General features: G+C 42.8%; 1 protein-coding gene across 1 annotated transcript in view; it reads right to left on the reverse strand.

Moving 5' to 3' along the window:
- ATP8A2 (ATPase, aminophospholipid transporter, class I, type 8A, member 2) overlaps positions 1-24,451 on the reverse strand; it is a 244,691-nt gene that overhangs the window by 115,178 nt on the left and 105,062 nt on the right. The window contains exons 7-9 of the mRNA XM_008578825.1: positions 21,111-21,172; positions 20,545-20,601; positions 19,097-19,204 (exon numbers count right to left, since the gene is read on the reverse strand). Coding sequence (XP_008577047.1) covers positions 19,097-19,204; positions 20,545-20,601; positions 21,111-21,172 — 227 coding nt within the window. The remainder of the gene's footprint in view (positions 1-19,096; positions 19,205-20,544; positions 20,602-21,110; positions 21,173-24,451) is intronic.

Below are 24,451 nucleotides of genomic sequence, written 5' to 3' on the forward strand. Positions count from 1 at the left end.
CGCTGTGACCAGAAGGCCGCGGAGGCCACACTGCCGCAACCGTCCTTCCCCGCGGAGGGCCGCCCAGGCGGAGGGAGCGTGGGGCCCACTGTCCCTCTAGCCACCCAAAACTCCTTGTCCTGCTTCCTGTCATTTTCAGCCAGACAGGCTAAACGCAGCCTGTCCAACAGAAAAGTCAAGGCTTCAGAGACTTGCTGGATTTTTCGGCGTGTTCCTGTGACTTACACATGCAGGCCACATCAACCCGCATAGGAGTTCCACGCAGTGCGGCCCACAGGGAGGAGGTGACACTGTCGCCAGTTGCACCCACAGTGGCCTGCAGAGGAGGGCTTTCTCCAGCCCTGAAAAGAAGCTGGGAAGGCAAAGAGACAAGGTCCCCCACTCCCCAGAACTCCACTCCACCGCAGTGAAGCAGGTCACCCCTCTGGTCCTCCCACAGGACCAGTGCCAGGCACAGCAGTGGACGCTGGCCTGTCAGTAGCGGAATGAAGTACTGTTTGTTGAGGGCCTATTCTATGCCAGTCCTTTTTCTAAGACTCCTGACAATCCAGTGTGTAAGAGACCTGTACACACATTAGTCTGAAATAATAATAAAAATTTTTATAGTAAAATTATGCAGCAGGCTCTCAGAGCACAGAGAAGACACGCTGCACGCTGGGGAGGTGTGGAAAATACTAAAAATCATATGTACTTCATAGGGCCTGGTTTTCCAAAGCCTTGCAGTTTCAAATATTGACATTGCGGAGGACTGGAAATTTCCCTCAGGCTATAAGTCTCTGTTGCAAGATAAGGATTGTGGCACAGCAGGTTGCTGGCTCCAAGACAGACTAGTCACTCACTGTTATGTAAAGATACTGAGAAATTGCTATAGGAAGGAATGTTTGCTAAGATCAAACTGTTGTTGATAAGACCACTTAATAGCCTTACTGGAATGTCATCTGGCTTGTTTCAGTGAAAGTTACCAGCCTATACTGTTAAACTATAACCCCACCTATGTCTCTTCCTGTAACTTCCTGGTCTGGAAAATAAATGCAGGAAGAGAAGCCCAATTCAGTGTTAATTTTCCCGAGGAGCGGTTGGTTCTCACTTGAGTGTCCCCAGGGAAAGTTAACCACTTCAGGGCTTCTCACTGCTCAGAAGAGATGGGCTTTGAGTAATCCTTTGCATCTCTGTCACCCAGGGGAAGTGGGGTGAAAAATCCGTGGGGTGCAAAGCAATGCAAAGCAACAGGGAGGGAGTGGCAGGAGTGATTTCAAGAGAAGGTACTGGTGGGCACGGAGGGTGAACGGCTGCTGTCAGAGGCCCTGGAGACAGCCTGAGGTCAGATCCCAGCTCCCCTCCTGGCTGTGTGCGCCCAGGAGCAGGTTTGCTGGCTTTGCTAGGACTCGGTGTCTCCTATAGACTAGGAATCACAGTGTGGACTAAATATACAAATCCCTCACAGTGTCCAGCACCTGGTTAGCTGTGCTCATCATTACCACCATTCCGGGCACAGAGGCATTAAGAAAAACATGTCCAGATAAAATTAAAGAAGAATATACCTTTTCATTTACAGCCATTCCATCAGGGACAAGGGACTTGTGGCTAATTTTGAAGCTGGGAAACAGACATCTCTTTAGTATAAATAACACTCAATGAGCTTCTAAAAATAACTAATAATGAGAACCATCTTCTAATGGTTAAGCAAGTGTCTTTGCCCCGCATGCCACATGGGGTTTAATAAATATTAACTGGTGATGATTGCTCAGCCCCCCGAAACAGTTAATGAACACAAAGTGCCAAAAATTTAACCTATAAACATTTTAAAGGTTTATGTAATAGAGTTGTTCTTAACCTTTAGAATTCAATGTGCTCTTCCCTGTTTTTCCTCCACTTGGTTTCGTATGGGGAAAAGTGGATGTGAACAGGTTATACTGGAAATGCTGGCACGCTGGGTACGACCATGGCACGTCCTCCTCATTTTAACCTCCTGCAAATACGATCTGTATTGATTTCTTTAAAAAGAGGAGGGAGCAGTCAAGTAAGCCTAATCTCTTCAAATAATAAAGATTTTATCTACGCTAACACAGCCTCTCCAGTTCCACTTGGTTTGGCACTTAACTCTGCATTGAAAACCTCCCTAATACGATAATGATAATACCATCTCTTCAGTCATTATCTCGTGGCTGCAGAGCTATCTGCTCGATGCCGCTAAGGCAGGTTTTACGTCCATTGGCCCCTGCATTCCTGCCTAAGCCCCGCAGGAAACAGAGCCGCTGCAGCTGTCAGCATTTATTTACACACATTCCTGCCTCAAATTGAATTAATGAGCATAATTTAACTCAGGCGATGTTCTTTCTCCCAGCCCTCTTTCCTCTTTGCCCCAGTGGCCGGCCTGTGGCTTTCTACCTCACCAACCCCCCGCCCTGCCCCACCGTGGCATCCTTACTGGAAGGGACCCAGGCACTCTGGGAGCATGGCATGTGACTCGGGGCCTCTCCACCGTTCATGCTCCGTGAGTCACCTGGGGCTCTGGTTAAGATGCAGGTACCAGTCCAGCAGTTCTGCATTGGGGCCTAAGAGTCAGCATTTCTAACAAGCCCTCTGGTGATGCCCCTGCTGCCTGTCTGGGGACCACCCTTTGAGTAGCAGGGGTTACGGAAGAACTTCCTGCAGTGTATAAATAAGCAACCTCCTTAATGAGTAACCTAAAGGCAAATGGTAACTTCTCATCTTTGTGATCAATCCGATGTAATGTAAGGTGTATCAAAAGCCTATATACATATACATAAATACACATACACACATTTATTTCTTTACAGGAGATGTGATTACTTTGTCTACCTTTTCTGTACGCATAAAGAACACAGTAAAGTCAAACCACAAGTCCTATTAACCCCTAAACACTGTCCTACACAAATTCCAAAGCTCAGGAGCTAAAGAAAGTGTGGAATAGGAATGCTTGGACCCTTAACTTTTTACACAAAAAGCAAAAGAAACCCCACATGAGAAACTTCAGCATGGATGTGGTTAGATGCAGGAGGTCTGTTTATTGCATTGGGCAGACCAATGAGGAATTTCCTGCATGCTATGCCAAAGTCAGAGTGCAAGCAACTTTCTCTGAAGTCTGCGCAATGAAACCAGCCGATCTCCTCTGTATTAACACATTGTATACTTTTGCTAGTTATCCCTGGCAAAAATCCTTCCACATTCTACCAGGTGTGGAAAAGAATTAAAAAGACAGCAGGGAGAAAAAAAAGACCCTCTAAAACAAAAGAAAGTTAATATATTGAAAATCAGTGTCAGCATGCTGGATCTTGTTCTTCCTGGATACGAATCCACGTAGTGCCTCCAGCAAAAAATATCCCTCACCTTGGACCTGAAACTGTTTGCCTAGGTCCACACAAACTCAATCTTTGGCTGCTTCAATAGTGAAAGGCTTTCATGTTGAATTTTGCACAGAAAAGTAGATTTGGAGAATTTTTTTGAAGAAAGATTGAATTTATCATGAAACATATTTCATCGAGAAACTAGTAAAATGAACCACCTTTTTACCCAAACCACAAAGACTGCAAATTCCTTTGCCAGAAAAGTTGGCTGCTTCTATGGACAAGATTAACTTATGCTGAATAGCTTTGAGGCCAGGAAGGGATAGATGAGGTTGCCTTTCCCATTTAGAGGTACATAACTCGTAGCAATAAATAGTAGCTCCTGAGAATGAAAAAATGGTAGCTCATCAATACCATTTCTTGATTGTAAAGTTTCTTCCAGCAGATTTACATGAATTCACCTAAATATGTTCTAGGAAGATCCTCACAATGCCTAAATTCTGCTGCAAAACCAAATTTCATCTTGAACCTTTCATTACTCCTGAAGGCCTCACTGTAAGGATTATGGTTGGGGAGCAACTTCCCTTGGTTTTAGTAACTCATTCACTCAAGTTGAAACTGCCCCGGTGTTTTCATTAATACAATGAAATTATACTCATCACATTTTTTCCCTCTTCTCTTTTTTTGATTGTTCCTGACTTGATGGCATCCTGAGAAAAAAAAATTATACTTGTTAATCTGATGGGACTTATGGCTACTTCACAAAAAGCAAGTGTACCAATAGGCAGCCCACTGTGGATTAGCTCTTGGATTTTCTTGAAGCACAAGTAGAAAGAAAATTGTTATTTAAATTGCTGTAAGACATTGACAAATTATGGATAATTATATGTAGCTAATTTCTGAGTTTAGGATTATCGGATATCTGATTATCCATCACTGTTGCTCTACCCAAAACAAGCCACCCCATGGGCAGGCCAGCCCCATGGACAGGGCATTCCATAGACAGCATTCCATGGACAGGCCTGTGTCCTGGTGGCTTTCTTTCAGGATGACACCTCCTCTTAAGCATCTACCTTTCTTAAGTGTACCAAGCTCAAGTCTGATTTTCTACCAGATCCAGTCCTTTTCAAGTTTTCTTATATGGATGACTCTTGCTTTGTCTATGGACATTACTGAATTTTCTTTTTTCTTTACTGTATTTCTTGAACTTCAATTATCTGTTGAGTTAGGCAAATCTGTCTTCCCATTGGAAGAAGTTATTCAAGCAAAGGTCTAGGATGAAACTTTCTCCTAATTCCTTCCCACTATGGAAGCCAAATGGAAGAGATATTTTCTGTCCTCTTATTTGCTGGAGAAAGCAGGCACTGCTAGGATCTTTCTAAAACACATCTGGGTCAGTTCACATAAGTCTGCTAGAGAACCATGGCAGAAAGGAGGCAGCTGGGCACAGCAGGCTTGTGCACCAGAGGCTCCTGCCTGCACAAGGTATCTCAAAGACATTCTCAGTGGTGAGTCCAGAATTTACCACTAGCAGAGGTGTGAATCCCATGGCAGTGGTGCTGGGTTGGGTCTTGCCCAGGTGGTCCATGGTAGCCTCCTTGGGTCCTACCAGCTTTCTGAGCCTGGTTCTTCAGCCTTTTCATACATTCTGTAGGTTGCCTAATAACCTAGGTATTCTTTTCCTGCTTATTAAGTTGAAGACAGTTTTTTGGATCCTGACTGGCATAGTTAATAAAATTCAGCATATTTAGGTTATCGCCCCAAACATGTGAGGTCAAGGCCAGTGGCCAACAGAGTATCCTGCTCTGCCTCACGGCCTTCATTCATTGCACCACTGGAGATACTGTCCTAGGTGCCCAATAAAAGAATTTTTCAAAAAGAGACACCAGCCTTAACAAGAGTTTAAGCTTTAAGATATCCTTTCACTCCAATAAGCCACAACAAAAGACAATATCAGAGTGTTTGAGTCTTTGATTCTTGTCCTCAATGCCAAATGCTCTCTCCTTTCCTGCCATTTCAACATGCCCTATAGACCAAGTATGTGTGCAGACTGTGCCCTCTGGGGGCACACAGCACAAATATCTGACAGAAGACTGGTGGTATACAGCTGTAAACGCTGAAGCACATGCACAAACAACACAGCCGCAGAAGTGAAGACTAACAACGCCGGTCGCGCTCTGGATGTGGGCAGTGAGGAAGGGTGGGGGGACGCAGCTCAAGGTTTTAAGCCAGTGTGACTGGGGAGGTGGTCATGGCACTGAGCAGAGAGGGCGCATGAGAGCAGGACAGGAGGTGTGCTTCACAGCGTCAGAGTCTGTGGTGCCAGGAGGCTACTCACACAGATGACAAGGAGTCAGTCAAAGTTACTTAGATCCACCCTACAGTTACCGTCCATAACATTAATCATTAGTTTTGATACAAATTATACAAGTCACAAGTAACCCACCTCATCTGTGGGAGCCTGACTGGTAATGACTGGGGGTGGGCTCATTTGGCCGTCCCCCCCTTACACACTTACTGAATTGCATTCTACATGTGACAGAGTATGCTGTCCTCAAGAAGTTTCCCATTTAAAGGGCACAACTGAAACCCCATTTTTCTCCAACGCTCAGTGGAAGTGGGTGGTCGAACTGTTAACCGTTTGTTTATAATCCATTTAGCAAATCAGTTATTTTCTTGCGCAATCTTCTAAGACTGACATGTACATTTCAGGTCTTCGAGGGTTCTCTTTCTGTATACAATAGAGGCTGTGTTAGGAAGTCACTGGAGAAGGAGCACTGTACTTTTGTCAGCAATGGAACGTAGAAAGTAACGTCCATAATGAGTCTTAATGAACAGAGCCACTTCCAAGTCATGCATGGAGGGTTTGGGGGCTTATAAAATGGCTTTAGAATTCATGGTGGTAGTGATTTGGGTAGTCAACAGGTTGAGAGGGGTCTCTTGGCAAAACTGGGCACTTAGAAAGGCACTTGCTTTGAGGAACATGGAAGGAGATCCTTTGAGTAAGTACAACTGAACGGGGACAAGATTGGAGGGAAGAGTGGGGGCTCCAGGGACAGGAGACCTCAAAAGGAAGGACGATCGAGAACTTTAAAGAAGGCAAAATACATATAAAATGAATGAATACAAACAAGTCTCCAAACTGGAAGTAAAATAACATGAAGAACTCCCACGTGACTCAGCGTCAAACACGCTGCTTTATTAGTCGGAAGTCTGATGTTTAGTTTTGGAAGCTCCTTTCTCGTAGTCCCTCTACGTCCTTTGTTTCTAAGAATTACTTTTCTCACATTAATCATAAAAAGGCAAAACTCGGACATACCATGTTATGGGACCTTTCTTCATGGTCACTCGTCTTTCTTGATGCCATACCTGGGCAAGTCTCTCAGCGAGCCTGTCACTTCCTGCAGAGAAACGTGTACAGCCGCTGCTTCCCAGCTTCGTCGCTGCACCTGCCCTTCTCAGCCCCCATAAGGCCCCCCATCCTGCTGCTGCCGATCACTGTGTCCTCCCTTTCTCTTTTTCCCACTCCTGCTGCTTTTGGTTTTACTGGACACACAACCACTGTACTTACTGCTTTTCTTTCCTTTCATTAAGATGTTGTGTTGGGGACAGATTTTCCTAGCTTAAACTTTCCTTTTCTTGCGATATCACTTTACTTGACATTAAAATCCTGTGCCCAAGTCAGCTCTGGGGCCCAGACTCGTCCGTCCCATTAAGCCTCTTCCAAGACAACCCACGAGTTTGGAACGCCCCACCACCTGATTTACGAAGAAACAGTCCCTTAAAGAAGTTCCATTTCTTCCATGAAATCATCTCAGATGTACCAGAGGCCAGCTGCTAACTAAACGCTATCTATGCCTAACATTTTCTTGATCAAAACCCCTCTCCAACTATGTGCTTATATTTATGACTTCAAAGATGCCAATCCCCAGGAAACATGGGCCTGCCTGGCTCAAAGAATTGCTTTGTAGCAATCTGCTCATTTTTATGATGTAAGTGCGATTTGCTTTCTTAGAAAGTAATCACCTGTCACATCAAATTAATTTTGATAATTTGCTTTTTGTTGGCTTTATAGTTTTGTTTTACTTAATGTGTAAATTACATTTGGTTTTATGTCCCCCCCCCACCAAAAAAAGAAAATGCCAATCTCTTCTTGAACATCATGATGAAAGGCTGCCAGTGATGTGTTGGTTAACAGTACGCACATCTCTGCTAGCACCACCTGGGACCCACTGTCTTCCTCACATTGGAAAACGATTAGCATAGTACCTTCTGGAATTAGGTAACCAAAAATCTATCTTGATTCAATTTTTATCTTTTCTTCATCAGCTCCAAAACAAACATTTTCCATGAAATAATTAAAAGTGACTATTAACTCTTTTCAAATACAAACATCAATAAATATTACACTACAGATATTACCTAGGTAGCTAAAACGATTTGGCTAAATTTTTAACTGGAAATGTTCTATCATTCTTTGGGTGGCAAAAATGCATAGTTTGTGTACTGGCCTTTTGAGCACATTTCTCTTAAGAAAAATGATAAATTTATTAATTTATCAATCACCCATTATGTATAGATCCTGCGCCAGGCTACATCTAAACGTTCAAATATTTGGCCTGTTTGTATTATCAATTCAGCAAACAGATAGTAAGCACTGCACAGAGCCAACTACATTCCCTCATTTCTACATAAGAGGCGGTTCAATTTTATTTTAATAATTCATTCATTTAAATATTTACTGAATGCTGAAAAAGATAGATGTTAGGTACCAAAGATATTTTGGAGAACACTTGCTTTCCTCACACAGACTATAGTTTAGAGGGGAAAACAAATATTGATTATAAAATCACACAAAGGCAAATCTTTAAAATTCTGGTAAAAAATACAAAATTTACCATCTTACCCATTTTTAAGTATATAGTTCAGTAGTGTTAACTGTACAGGTATTCACATTTTTGTGCAAAAGATCTCTAGAGCTTTTTCATCTTGCAAAACTAAAACTCTATACGCATGAAACAACTCCTTATTTCTCCCTCCCGCCAGCCCCTGGCAACCACCACTCTACGAGTTGCTATGAGTTTGCTACTATAGATACTGCATATGAGTATAGGTGAAATTGTATAGTATTTGTCATTTTGTGACTGGCTTATTTCACTTACCATAATGTCCTCAATTTCAGCATAGTGACAGGATTTCCTTCTTTTTTTAAGGTTGAATAATATTCCGTAATGTGTATATACCACATTCCGATTATCCATTCATCTGTTGATAGACATCTGGGTTGCTTCCACCTCTTGGCTACTGAGAATGATGCTGCCATGAATAAGGGTTACAAATATCTTTGCTTTGAGTCTTTTGGATACACACCCAGAAGTGGGACTGCTGGATCACATGGTGGTTCTACCTTTAGTTTGTTGAGAAACTTTGAGAAACTGTCACACTGTTTCCACAGCAGCCACAACACTTTACGTTCCCACCAGCAGTGCACAAGGGCTCCAGTCTTTCCAAAACCTCCCCAATGCATGCACATATGCACATTTTGACAGTGGCCATCCTAATGGGTGGGAGGTGATATCTCACATGCATATGTAGGTTTTTAGCTGTGGTAGGTACAACGAAGGAGAGGTTAAGAGGACATACTGTGTTAAGAGGACATACAAGAAGAGGATGTAGGTCAAGGATGCCAGGAAAGGCTTCCCCGAGGAAGCAATGACTCATGGGAGACCTGAGAACAGTGTGAACATCACCCAGATAGAGAGCAGAGACCACTCAGTAAGTGAGATGAGTGGTGCAAATGTCGGGAAGAGTTCAAACGGAAAACACCAGACAGACGACCAGTGTGCGTGGGGTGACGGAGAGTGTGACAGGAGCTGGGGTAGGGGCCTCTCGGGGCTGCAGGGGCCTGTGACACCCAACTTTATCCTGAGAGCAACAGGAAGCCAGGGAAGAACTACATCGGGCTTGTGTTTTGAAAGATCATGTGACTACAGCAGAGGAAGGGAACTGGTCAGGAGGCTACTGCAGCAGTCCAGGCAAGAATGATGCAGCACAGACTAACTAGATGGGACTAGAACTGGATGGAAGAAGACATATTTAAGAGACATTTAGGAGGTAAACATGACAGGGCTTGGATTCATCATCATGGGGGGAAAGGTTCTGAAATTCAAGAAGGACAAAAGGGTGAGAGTCACACAATCTAAGGAATTAAACAATAATCCTGCTTAGAAATTGCCACTTATGGGGCCGGCCCGGTGGCGCACTGGAGAGTGCACCACTTGGGAGCGTGGCGGCGCTCCCGCCGAGGGTTCGGATCCCATGTGGAGACCGGTTCCCGCTCACTGGCTGAGCGTGGTGCGGGCGCGACGCCGAGGGTTGTGATCCCGTTGCCGGTCAGTAAAAAAGACAAAAAGGAAAAAAAAAAAAGAAATTGCCACTTATGGAATAAACCAATCTTTGGAAGGAACAGGCCTAATCTATTTTCAGCAGCCTAGACTTTTATTGCTCAGCTGCTTGCAGTATGACATAAATATGACCAAAGTCATAGGTCCTGACCTGTTCCTTCTAACATCTGGGAGAAAATGATTGAGATATTTGCCAACATTTTGGAAAAAATACTTGAAGTCAGCTCCACACTTTATAAATCTTGATTTATGAACTCCTCTTAAGGCAATTAATAAGCCCATAGATTAATAGCTCAGTTGTCCCCAGATTTTATTTTTAGGGAAAGTCTTGTGTAAGAGCCAAAGTCTTTTCAATTGCAAGTGACTAAAATAGAAGTCAGGCAGTACATACCCTGAGTGTGTTCAAGGAACCTGGGGGATCTGGGCTGAGGCTGGGTTTCCTACCTCTGTATCGTGCTTGCACTAAATTCAGCTTTGGGGAGCAAATCTGAGTTTCCAAATCTCTGTTGGTTAAGAACCATGCCATCCAATACAGCAGCCACTGGCCAGATGTGGCTATTGAGCACTTGAAATATGTCTAGTCTGAATTGAGATGTACTGTAAATGTAACATATGCACTGGACTTCAAAGACTTAGTACAAAAAGAAAAATGCAAAATATCTCATTAACAATTGCTTTTTATGTTGATTACAGCTTGAAGTGATAATATTTTGGACATGTTGTGCTAAATATAATATATTAATAAAACTAATTTCGGCCATTTCTTTTTGTCTTTTTAATGAGGCCATTAGAAAATTTACAATTATACACGTGTCTCCCACTATTTTTCTATTGGACAGTGCTTCTCAGGACTACTTAACTCTAAGCCATTCTGAATTGTTGGCTGCCAAGAGCTTTCTGTTAGAAAAGGCCTCTCTCAGAAAAGCTCCTATTTCCTTCCTTCTCTATATCAAACAATTAGGTTCTACCCAAGCCTTTCTTCTTTTCCTTGGGTGGGGGAGCCAGGGGAGGGACATACTAAAGGCTACAAAGAGTCAGCAAAGTCCTTTCGTACTCCAACGTTGTAGACTCAAGTAGGAAAAGTTAACTAGCTGCTTTTCTCCTACATAACGATGACTGCCAATTTTCCAGAGGGATAGGAGCGTTCCCTCTATCTTAACTTGACTCAGACAGTTTTACCCTTTGTGTCTGTAACTTGAGTTATTAATTTCTTCATTAATTGGGACTCTTTTCAGAAGTAACATAAGCCCAACATGAATTGTCTCACACAACAATGGGGACATATTGATTTATGGCTATCTAAAAGTTCAGAGATGGCTTTGGCTTCAGGCAGAGCTGAATCAGGGCACACTCAATGCTGTCAGCTCTGAGTTGGGCTTTCCTCTGTGCTCAATTCATCCTCAGCCAGGTACTTTCTCCACGGTGGCCCCTTGCAGCTCCATGCCAACGTCATCCTCATATAACAAACCCAGCAGCAAAAGAGCTCCCCGCTACCGCCTCGCCATTAGTTTCTATAAAAAATCCTTGAATTGCCTCTAAGTGTCCCAGCATGGAGTGCCAGCCAGGCCCATTCCTGAGTTAATGGCTGAGGGTCAATGAAATGGAAGACCTGGTGACTGCAGACCACAGAGGTGGAGGTGAGGTAGAACTAGCACCATTTGAATGCATGTTCTGAAAGAGGGGAAGGGATTTGGGGGCTGTGGACAGAAGAAGGGGAAATGGATGTAGGGCAGGAAGAAATTACAAGACGCCATTGTACCCTGTCCACAAGAGACGTCTTTATTGCTGCTGAGCAAAGTGGGAGGGATTAGCTTTCAGAGAATAATTGAAAGTATCTGCACATTTACATATGTCCTTCTTTCAGTTTCTGTCTTTCAAAACCAGGGAGGAATCATTAAATACATTGTGAATCAAAGGGCACAGACATTCTCTTTTCCTGTCTTTAGCCAAAGGAATGCCAAGCACTGTGTCTTAGTCCGTTTTCTGCTGCTATAACAGAATATGACAGACTGGGTAACTTATAAGGAACAGACCTTATATTTTTTATTTGGCTCACATTTCTGGAGGTTGTGAAGGCCAAAAGCATGGTGCCAGCACCTGGCAAGGGCCTTCGTACTGTGTCACCCCATGGTGGAAGGGCGGAAGGTGGAAGCCAGCACATGAGAAAGAGAGGCACCAGGGGCTGGATGTGCTTTATAACAACACACCCTCGTGATAACTAAGCTGCTCCCACGATAATGACATTAATCCATTCATGAGAGCTCTCCCCTCATGACCCAATCACCTCTTATCAGGCCCCACCTCCCAATGGTGTTGCTTTAGGGGTTACATTTCCAGTACATGAACTTTAGGGGACACATTCGAGCCATAGCAACTATGACACCTGGTAATCCAGGTTCCAAAAGCATCTAGTTTCCTCAATGGACACTTTAATATTTCACCATGTTTCTATCAGCAACATTTTATTTTGTTGATGGAAACATGGTGACTGAAAATCTCGTCTACTTTAAGTTTGTTCACTATTTTCATTCTTTTAGATACTATCAACAATAGCTTTGCATTATCATTTACACACAACAGAAAAATCTTGGTACACATTTAACAGCATACGGTGCTTCTATTTGCTCCCTTCTCCTGTCTAACCTACTCTGCTCGTATTTTCTTATATAAATCCTTCATCTGGTGGCCTTTCTCAGGCACCCCTCTACCTTTTAAATAGAGGCAAACTGCCATCTCTGGGTGGGGGAACTGCAGTGACGATGGTCACCAGCCACCAGACAAGGCCACCTCCCTCAGCAGATGTCAGAGAAGTAAAGCCCTGCATAGAATCTTAAGGGTGGAATCTTAACGGGAGTGGCCCACACAGACATTTCCACATGTTTCGAGAAAGGAAAAGTTCAAAACCACATCAAATGTACTCTTTGACCACTGAGCTTAAATAATACAAACAAACAAAATCAGCATGTAATGTGTACTTTAATTTGCTGACAGATATTTTAAAAATTAACATCAGAATGAATGACAAATACCAACACCACAACAAAACCTCTAACTGAAGAGAAAAATAACTCATAATCAAAGACTCCCAACCTTTAATTAACACACAACATCATTGAAATGAGAGGCCAAAATAAAACAAACTGCCAGAATGGAGAGAAGGGGGAGCGGGGACTAAGAAAATTAGGGCTGTGCATAAGGTATTTAAAAAAAAGAAAAAGTACTGTTGCTTGAAACCTCCTTTACTGCAGGGAAGACTGGGGTTGGTGGGCAGAAGATTGCTGCTCAAACACAAAGTCTGTTTGCATCTTCTAATTCAGCATTTGTATTTAAAAATTCTATTACATTGCAGGGTAAGTCACTTCAGACAAAATTTGATATAAGCAAAATTTTAAGGAGAATTGGTTGACACCTATTAGACACCTGGTTCATCCCCACCCTGGGTACTCTCCGTAGTGACAAAGTATGGGGACTCGCACCCTGCAGTTTAACAGACTTCAAGGGAAACTCCAGCTACTCCACTCCCAGCCTGACCAAGGAACTGATCCTTTCTTTCTATGCCTCAGTTTCCTCAGACAGTGCAGATTATAATGAGCTGATGTTTAATTGATTACACATATAATTGCATATGCATATTAATATGAATGTATATGTCTGACACACAGTAATTGTTCAGTAAATGTCATCTACTATTACTTACATACCTTATTGTCTTTCAATTTCCCTATTAAATCCAAAGATAGGTAGTATAGACTTCATATACCTGATGAAACGGAGGCTCAGAAATAACCCAAGTATGGATATTATAAACAATAGACTTAATTGTATAAATGTCTTAGGCAACGGGTTTAGTTCAAATCCTACTTTCACAGTTAGGATTTGTACTGAATAGGAAAGAAGTTTGATTTGGGTCACATTAATCCAGAATGACTCTGCTGGTCCTGCAGGCATTGCAGAGAAGCCATCAGGACAACGGACTGCTATTCCCTTTACCACCTGTAGACAGAACCTGAGGCCACTTTCAGGAACTTGCAATTTTTAAAAAATACACTTTCGGGACGGCCCGGTGGTGCACTGCTACAGTGCGCGGCTTGGGAGTGCGGCGGCGTTCCCGCCGAGGGTTCGGATCCCACATACAGACCAGTTCCCGCTCACTGGCTGAGTGAGGGGCGGGCGCAGCACCGAGGGTTGCGATCCTGTTGCCGGTCCCAGTCCGGTATGGGCGAAACACTGAGGGTTGCGATCCGTTGCCGGTCACAAAAAAAGACAAAAAGGAAAAAAAAAAAAATACACTTTCTCCCTTGTTTGTTAACCAGAAACAAAAACAACTGGCATTACACGTAACAACTACAAAAGCCATTTTCTGCCAGGACTCTTGTTTGACGGACCCCTGAATTTTCTGATTTTACAGCCCAAATATTTTTCAAGTGAACATTTCTGATTTGTCTTTTCATTATCAATGAAAAGGTTTTTTTGGTATAGTTCTAAATTTTTCTGGTTCTACTGATTATCTCAGACAGGGATTGATGTTGGGAACTACACTCAGATGGGGGACCCCAGATGCGGGTGACAAGCATCACAGGTGTGTCAGAAACCAGGAAGTCTGTGCCCTCCTAATTTTGCTTATATTGCAACTTATTCAGACAATAATGCCATCCAGAAACACAGTGTGTTATTCTTGTCAGTCTTACTATTACACAAAACGTACAAGTTTAAAAGTCAAATGTAGGGCCAGCCCGGTGGCGCACTGCGCTAGTGCGCCGCTTGGGAAGTGCGGTGGCGCTCCCGCCGAGGGTTCGGATCCCACGTGCGGACCGGTTCTTGCTCACTGGCTGAGCGAGGCGCGGGCGCAACACCGAGGGTTGCGATCCCATTGCTGGTCCCGGTCTGGTACGGGGGCGACACTGAGGGTTGCGATCCGTTGCCGGACACAGAAAAAAGACAAAAAAAAAAAAAATGGATAAGGAAATTTCCCAGGTGATTCGCGAAGGCAGGGCGTGAGAAAATGCCATGTCATGACCCAGGGCTGCTTGGCCAAGTTCAACACTGAAGAAAATGGTACAAAGGAGATGCCAGGATGTTATTTCAAACCAAAAGGCAAGCCTGTTGATGGGACTTCCTCCTTTGCAAGGCTGAGCACTCCTCAAGATGATACCTGAGGAAGCCAGGAATGATTCTATTCAATATTGTTGCATTAAAGATAATTCCAATAAGCTTAGGGTATTCACAGTAGGTGTTTCTCAGATATTATTACCTAAAATTCTAATAATTGCAATGCTGACATAATTCTTTACCAATTCCTTAAATATGAAACTTTGGGTATAGTAAAATATGCCATGCTAAAGCCTTAAGCCTGTCTAAAAAAATCACTGATTTCCTTGGTTGACCACAGACTGAATATAAGGGAACACCTGGGTAAGAAATGTTTCCGACCCACAAAAGCACATGCAGGGGCCGGCCTGGTGGCGCACTGGAGAGTGCACCGCTTGGGAGTGCAGTGGCGCTCCCGCCGAAAACAATCTAAAACATTGGAATGGACTAATATCTTTAGTGTTTTAGAGCACTGATCCTCAAGCTTTAAAGGTAAGAATCACCTGGAGATTTATTAAAATCAGATGCTGGGGCCCCACACCCAGAGATCCTAATTCTGTGTGTGTGTCTGTGTGTGTGTGTGTGCGCGCGCAGGCACATATTTATTTGGCAGGGTGTGGGGGAGGGGGTGCTGACATTTTAACAAGCAACCCAGATGACCCAGATGCAGGTGGTCAGTGGACCCTAATGAGAAATATCCCATCTAGAACCTATAAAGTGTTAAAATTCTTAGGCCAAAAGAACTGGAAATTTAAATCACAGCAATATTCCTATTTACAAAAGTTCAAAAGTAATTCACCACTCCAGGAAAAAGAAGAGCATGCATGTTTTAGATTTCCCACAGCTTATCTTACTATACCATCACCACAATCCTCTGAGGTAATTAGGGTGGGTGATGTTATGACTTGGCTGATTAGGAAATTAACACAGGTTAAGTGACTTACCAAAGGTTACATAGCTTGCTGGGGCATGAACCCGGGACTCCTAACTTGAACAGAGGTCAGGTGGGATGGCATCTCCTCAGACACTCCTTGGGAAATGCCTGAAGAAAACGTAAGCACATCCTGACTCAGTTTTCCTCATCTCTCTAACTCAGAGCTCCACTTCAGCAGGGACTGTCGGGCAGGTGGTGAGCCAAGGGTGCTTTGTTGTTTCCACCTCTGACCATGAGCCGTGTGGACCTGCTGTGGAGGAGCTTACAGCTCAGGATCATGCGGTGGTGGGAAACACAGTCCCTATGTGTTGGCAAGATGGAACAGTTTGGTCAGGCTCCCTTTACCTCAGAGCTGGTTCAGCGTAGTTCAGCAAACACTGTGTGGGTGGGTGGAGTAAGTGCACCCACACTGGCACCACTTTGGCTGGTGTTCTACTGCCTCAGACACCTGCCCTGGGCAGCCATGCTTTTCCAGACCTGCAGCCTCCAAGGATGGTGTGGCCGATCACCTAGCTTATAGACCTGTGTAAAGGGGTATGGTGACCCAGCCTGGTGTGTGAAGGGTTTGTGACCCAGTCTGTGAATGGGCTTGAGGGGTCTGGGAGCTCCAGACCCAGCCCTAGCTCGACAATCTGCCCAGTCGGTGCAGGATTGCTGGCAGGTAAAAGAGCCGTGACAACTAGCACGGTCGCCTAGCGTTACAAATGGCATCACGAACAGGACTAAGAGCTAGACAGTTGGCGCTGTGAGTAGGATTCATGACATCAGCGTTAGCCTTAACCTCGCAGTAGCCCTTTCCGTAGCCAGACACTATAGGAAGACGTCATCACATGCTTTTCATAGCTGAGGACTTTGGCATTAACCAGGAGAGACACGATTGTTGGCGCTGTGAGTAGGATTCATGACATCAGCGTTAGCCTTAACCTCGCAGTAGCCCTTTCCGTAGCCAGACACTATAGAAAGACGTCATCACATGCTTTTCATAGCTGAGGACTTTGGCATTAACCAGGAGAGACACGATTTGAATTTTTAATTTACTGAAGATCTAAGCTCAGGCCTAGAAAAATGGAAAAACAAGGTGCCTCTTAAAACCCCACAAATGTTGCGTATTTTCAGGACAGGAAGTATGCAGATGACTTCTTTGATTTTAAAACTTCCACTGGGACTTCCTGGCTCGTTGTCTGGGTGGGTTTCACACACCACATCATGAGGTGCTGTAGAGAAGATAAAGACTCTTTGACAGTAGAGAACAACTCTTCAATTCTACAGCCCTTCCTCCTTTGCCCTCAAGGGAAAATCTGCATTTTCCCTCATGAGAAAAACTCCAAATATAATAGACAAGACAAAGAAATATTTTATCAAATTAGTTTAGGAAACCCCAGCAGGAACAATGCACCTTTTTCAGTGGCTGAAGATGTTGTGAACAGACAGAAGGTTTTGTGTGTCAGATCTCTCTCTGGCTCCTGGGTGAGAAATGCCGTTTGCCTTTAGACACTAGTCTAATTCTAGAGCTTGAAAGAACCATGTTCATTTGCCAGAAATCTATGGCTCAGGAAACTACAAAAAATGGTTTATAAAAACCACTAGAGGCAAGCTTCAAATAGTAATTTTTAAAAAGCAGTCTTTCCCTAGAATACCCCTTATTCCTAAGCCTTGACTGACGTAGGTCCCAAGGATGGACAGAGCTCAGGTATCTTTTGAATAATCCCCAAAAGGAGCCAATTCCTCTTACTGACAACAGCCCAGTTCCTATTTCTATGACGGCATATAATTCCTCCTGCGTCAGCAGAACTAGCCTTTCCGAGACTTCAGGCTAAGTCTTAGCCGCTCTCCACCAAAGTAAATCTTCGAAAGTGTTAAAAAATGTTTTTTAAAACTAAAAATAGAACTAGCATATGATCCATCGATCCCACCACTGGGTATATATCCAAAGGAAAGAAAACCAAAACACCCAAAAGACATCTGCATCCCCATGTTTATTCACATCTATGTTTTTATCTCTATGTTATTATCTCTATGTTTATTCACAATAGCCAAAATATGAAATAACCTATGTGTCTATCAGTGGATAAATGACTAAAGAAAATATGGTATATGCAGACAATGGAATACTAGTCAGCCATAAAAGAATAAAATCCCATCCTTCAGGCAACACGGATGAGCCTGGAGGACATTATGTTACGTGAAATAAACCAGACACAGAAAGACAAATACCACGTGTTCTCACTCATGTGGAAGCTAAACAGGAAGGGTAAGCAGGAGAGGGGATTGTGAGAGGTGGGTTAAAAGACACAAAGTCACAGCTAGATAGGAGGAAGAAGATCTAGTGCTCTACAGCACTGCAGGGTGACGATAGTTAACAATAATTTATTGTATACTTTCAATTAGCTAGAAGAGAGGATTTTGTATGTTCCCAATACAAAGAAATGATAAATGTTTTCAGTGATGGACATTAATTACCCTGATTTGATCATTACCCCTAATATACACGAGTAATCAAAATATCACGCAACACCCCATAAATATGTACAATTGTACATGAACTCTGCATTAATCCTCTCATTCGACGCCTAATGAAAACCGTGGTCTTACTCAGCTATGTTCTGTTTCTCAACATTATTTGCCTTGTGGAAATCACGCAGTTCAAGTAAAAACAAGACTTTTCTACGAAAGTAAAATGTGATTTAATATTATCACTTCTTTGCTCTCGATGGTAGGAACAGTTCACTACATTTCTACTAGAAAAGTCCCCAAATATGTCAATTTCACCATTAAGCTGAGCCTTGGAACCACACAGGCCAGCACGCTTATGTGACTCCTACAGTAACATGCTGGCACATTCCCTCTGCAGCTGGAAAGTCCACCTCTTGATGGGAGTGAGGGCTGGCGACCATGTGAACTGGAGTAGAGTGGATCTCTGTCCAGGACTCTGGACACACACCAGCTGACCCCATCCTGTCAGCTATCACGGTCCTCTAATTTTAAAACTGTCCATGACAATCGGCTGCAGCCCCATCTATTATTCTGCATTGTTAAATTCCCCAAATGAAATATGCATCAGACCAGACCCACCCTTGCCCTGAGGGAAGAGAGAGGCAGATATTCTAAGCAAATGATGGCTGTTGTAGTGGGTATTATTCTTTGTTTTGTGGGGACAAATCACATTGCTTTACAATAGAAATGATTTCCTTAAAATCCCTAAGTGTCTTGGTTGGGAAATGTTCATTTTGGTACAGGACAATCTCCTGGGTTCACTCAGTGTTCATCATTGTTATGAGACACAGAAAACCCACTCACCCACACGTGGAGCCACACTGCTGTCATGAGACATGGAAGGCATACTCACAACCAGGAGAACTAACCTGTCCTTTCATATCTGGAGCGATGGGGATGGTGGGCCAGATAGTTGAGTAGAGGCTGAAGAATACCAACCAGATCACCATGCTTCCCCAGACAGCCAGATGACTGAACTGCAAAGAAAACAGAGGCTCAGAGGAGGTTTGGATTGCCCAGGAGATCCACATGAACTCCCGCTGCTGTGGAATCCCTTGGTCCAGGCTACTGTTCCTTACGGAGAGACTATGATGACTCCCCAGTTACTGGAGAGGTCAGTCTTTCTATTTTCCTTGTCTCAGAATGTTTAATAATGAATTCAAGTAACTTCCTCTACTGCCTGGATGTGGAAAAGCACTGAACGGCGTATTATGTGCCTGTCCCTTCCTTACAGAAAGCAAAGGTGCATTAGAGGACACACAAGCCCACTCCTGGAGGGCAGGTCCGGCCTGCTCAGCACAGCACCCACGCTCACCAGAGGTCCCGACACCCTGGGGTGTTGGCTGACTGACTCACTGGGTGAAACGGCCAGCAATGCCACCCTGGGCAGTCTCATGTGAGACAGCTGCTGGACATGCATCTTGACTTAGGTAGACCCAGGAATTTCTGTTCATTCCTGCGGACTGAGGCAGAGATAGCAGCCAGGTGTGCCCTGCACAGGCCTGCCCCGAAAACACTAGTCCTGGGGCAAGAGCACCGGCAGAAGCCCTGACCCACAACTCTTCTCCTTCCACCCCCCGGTTCCGTCTCCCAGTGCGAGCATCCTCCTGCAAACACTGAAGCTTGAATTGTGTCCTCCAAGTTTTACCTATTAGAAACTTAGCCCCCACTGTGACTGTTAAGAAGGTGGGAAACCCTATTATGGTAATTGAAACGTGGAGCCTTGAAGAAGTGATTGGGTCGTACGACCGTGCAGTAATGAATGGATTAAAAATGGTGGTCAGGGGTGTGGTTCTGAGGGCTTTAAAAAAGAGAGTGAATGAGGTTAGCTCTCTCTCTGCTCCACCATTTGACAATGTGATACCCTGCGTCACTGTTGCCACCACCAAGACCCTCACCGGATGTGCTCCCTGGACTTTAGACTTCCTAGCCTCCAAAACTACAAGCAGTAAATTTGGTTTTCTTTATACAATACCCAGTTCCATGTATTTTGTTATAAGCAACAGAAATGGACTAACACAGTATGTATGTACATTTGTATGTGTGTGTATATATATCTTTACTTTTTTTTAATATGAAGCAAGTACATTTGAAATGAGATGACTGTTAACAGCTTAGAGCTGTATTAGATGCTAAGCAACTGAATCACCAGGAAACTTTGGGTTGCAAATTTTTTCCCTGATAAAGATCAAACCACAATTTTTACATGTACAATTTAAAATAAGATAGCTATATATTCAATGTTTTCCCAAGACTTAAAAGGAAAAATTGGCATAAAAAATATCTTATAAAAAAAACAATTCTAGAGAAAACTTACTTTAGTCCAAGCTGTAGTCTCCAAACCAGCTTTCAGACAAACAGTAACAACAACATACTGTGAAAAGAAAGAGGAGTTTGGAAAACCATATTATCCTCAGTGAGTTATTTTCATTTCCCACGTCTCCCCTCCAGAGCTGGCTCCTGCAAGACTGTCATGCTTTGAAAGGGCCATCGTTGTAGCAAACTCTCTAGGGGTTATTTTTAGGGAACATTCAGGAAGCTTCACTTCAAGAAATTCCCTCATTCTAGTGATTGTCTTCTCACAAATGGTAGTTTAGTTCCTTTCTTAGCCTGGACAATTTGGGAGAAATCACTTTGTTGAGTGTGGTTTTCTTTTACAGGTAGATGTGAAACGATCATTTGAAGAACAGGGCAATCTGCTAATCATCCATCCAGAAACCTTGATTCTGCATTCACAACCATTCTGAACTTTAAAGAATCTATAATATATCGTTTCAAGATTTGAAATAAATAATAGTAATAGACTTTACATAAAGGGTTTAGAGAAGTATAACGCACATGCATTCCATGTAAGAATGGCCCAATGAACAAAGATAAGCTTACCGTGTAAACAATATTTCCAACAAATAAATAGTCTGTGGCATGACCGCTGGCCAACGGAGTATCTGAAAAAGGAAGAAGTTACCGTTAACTTCCGAGAAGCTGAATGCGACGATCTATTCCATTCAAAACATAAAAATGAAACTTTAGAAACAGCTACCAAAATGTTAAGAGCATTTCAAAACCGCATCGTCTGTGATTCTAATGCCTCCTTCTTTTTCGAACTCTGAATTTTTTTATCTTCTATTCTATCCAAATGAAGCAAAGAAAATCAAACTTTCAACAAACCAAACAGCCAAATACTTGATGTGCTTTGAAATTTACATTTTTATAAAGAGTAAAATCTCTTTTTCTGGTTAAAAAAAAAAAATGAAAGGAATAAGAACAAAGTAATCTAGCTCAAATGCCAGCATTGGACCTTTGTCCAGGTGTTTATTTACTGTTCATCTTTAATTTTTGCTAAATTGGAATCATGGGGAAATGAGAAGAAACCTACGTGAATACACAATAAATTTTTAATGACTGAGCTCTGAAGGAATTTGGGGGACATTCATAACTCATATTCTCACTTGCAACCACATGAACCTCTGGATTCTATATACCAGGGGAATGCAAGCAATCCAATGAGCGATGTTTAGAAAATACAACTGGGATTGTGAAGCTTCCATTTGTTATTGTCCTTTATTTTTTCTTTTTAAGGATGACTATTATAAGGTATATAGCAGCCGCTAAGGCAGAACACTCACAGAATTGTCTAATTCATGTCAGCTAGACCTGGTATGGGTTACACTCTTACAGGAAAAGTGCAGCTTTTATGGGAAAATAGATGATGGATGACCAAGAACGACATAATAATAAATGCAATGCCAGCTTGGAAATGACTGTAGCAATCTGTCCTGGAGGGAGACACTGGTAGCCGTAAAGCTGTGCGGTCCCATACGATAGCCACAAGCTGCATTTTGCTGTTTACATTTAGATTAATTAAATTAAAATAAAATACAATAAAAAAAATCAGTTCCTATCAAGGGCTAGGGACGAGGGGGAGAATGAGGGAGTTATTGATTAACGGGTACAGAGTTTGTAAGGGATGATGAAAAATTTTTGAAAATACATAATGGTGATGGTTGCACAACACTCTGAATGTAATTAATACCTCTGAATTATATGCTTAAAAGGGTTAAAATGGCAAAGTTTCTGTTATGTATATTGTAACGCAATAGAAAATTAACAAATATGGATCACAAAACTAAAATTATAAAACTCAAGATAAAACATAGGAGCTAATCTTTATGGCTTTGAATTTGGCAATGACTTCTGAAATATGACACCAAAAACACAGTACCAAAAAAATAGATAAATTGGACTTTATCAAAATTAGAAACTTTGTGCTTTAAAGGACACCATCAAGAAAGTGAAAAGAAAACCCGAAGAACTGAGAAAATATTTGTAAATTATATATCTGATAAGGAACTTGTATCCAGAAAAATGAGGAGCACTTAGAACTCAACAATAAAATGACAAATATCCCCACTTAAAAATGAGCAAAGGATATAAATAGACATTTTTGCAAAGAAGATATACAAATGCCCAATAACTGCATGAAGAAAAGCTCAATACCACTAGCAATCAAGGGAATACAAAATCAAAACCACAATGAGACATCACTTAATACACACTTGGGTGGCTATAGTGAAAAAGACAAAAAGTAACAAGAGTTGATGAGGATGTGGAGAAATTAGAACCTTCGTACACTGCTGGTGGGTAGGTGGAATGCTGCAGACACTTTGTAAAACTGTCAGGCAGTTCCTCAAAAGGTTATGTATATGCATCATATGACCCCGCAATTCCAGTCCTAGGTGTACACCCAAGAGAATGAAAACACACGAATGAAACACACAGAACTTATACATGAATGTTCATAGCAGCACTATTCATAATTATTGACAACAGCCTAAAATAATGAATAGCATTATTTGTTATTCTTAATAGCCTGTTCATAACCCAAATGTCCATCAACTGGTGAATGGACAAATAAAATGTGGTATATCAATACAAGAGAATATTATTAGGCAATAAAAAGGAATGAAGTACTGATACATGTTACGGCATGGATGAACCTTGAAAACTTTATGTTAGGTGAAAGAACCCAGACACAAAAGGCCACAAACTATATGATTCTATTTTATGAAACGTCCAGAATAGGCAAATCAACTGAGACAGAATGCAGACCAATGGCTGCCACGGGCTGGGTATGTTTGGGGGAAAAAGGGAGCAACTGCTCATGGGTATACGTTTCTTTTGAGGGCGATGAAAATGTTCTATAATCGATTGTGGTCACGGCTGTACAGTTCTGAGAATATATTAAAAAACACAGAATTGGGGCCGGCCCAGTGGCGCACTGCTACAGTGCGCCGCTTGGGAGCGTGGCGGCGCTCCCGCCGAGGGTTCGGATCCCACATACAGACCGGTTCCCGCTCACTGGCTGAGCGAGGTGCGGGCGCGGCACCGAGGGTTGCGATCCCGTTGCTGGTCCCGGTCCGGTGAGGGCGCGACACTGAGGGTTGCGATCCGTTGCCGGACACGAAAAAAGACAAAAAGGAAAAAAAAAACCAAAAAACAAAAAACACAGAATTGTACACTTTAAAAGGGTTTATTATATGTGTATAATTATATCTCAATAAAGCTGTTATAAAGCATTCTGTTCCTCAGCCACACCTTTCAGCTGCTCGATAGCCACATGTGGCTAGTGGCTACTATATTGGTCTGCACACATATAAAACATTTCCATCCTCACAGAAAGTTCTGCTGGACCAGCAGGGCCAGAGTGGCTATGTCAGAGGCAGTGAGAAGAGGTAGAAACTGGCATGTGTTTTGAAGGTAAGAATGACCCAGGATTCGCTCACGATTTGGATGTAGGGGTAGAAAGAACGTGGAGAATCAAGGGTGATGTCAAGGTCGTAGGCCTGAGCACTTAGGTAAACAGTGGTATCATTTACTTAAGACACAGAACACTGGTTCTGGCCATATTAATACAGGAATATTGATTAAAATAGTAGCACATGAAAACGTGGTAGCGAATGATCAACATTTAAAGTTCACGACGGGAAGAACAGACAGCAATGAAACATGACCACATTACAGCAGCAAGAAAAGGCTGTTTAGAAAAATGAGGTGGAGAGAAGGACCTGCGGTTACAAGGGAGGGTTAGAAGACCCTGTCCTAGCTCTGCTCTCTTGTTCTAGCTCTGCTATTATTTAGTATTTTTTAAATTTTAGGTTCTGGGTCTAAATTGCCTCTCTGATAAAATGGAGGTTTTATATGAGATGCAGATGACGGTGACTGAA

This window comes from Galeopterus variegatus, unplaced genomic scaffold, assembly GCF_000696425.1.
Source record: "Galeopterus variegatus unplaced genomic scaffold, G_variegatus-3.0.2 Scaffold1767, whole genome shotgun sequence".
Taxonomy (NCBI): Eukaryota; Metazoa; Chordata; class Mammalia; order Dermoptera; family Cynocephalidae; genus Galeopterus; species Galeopterus variegatus.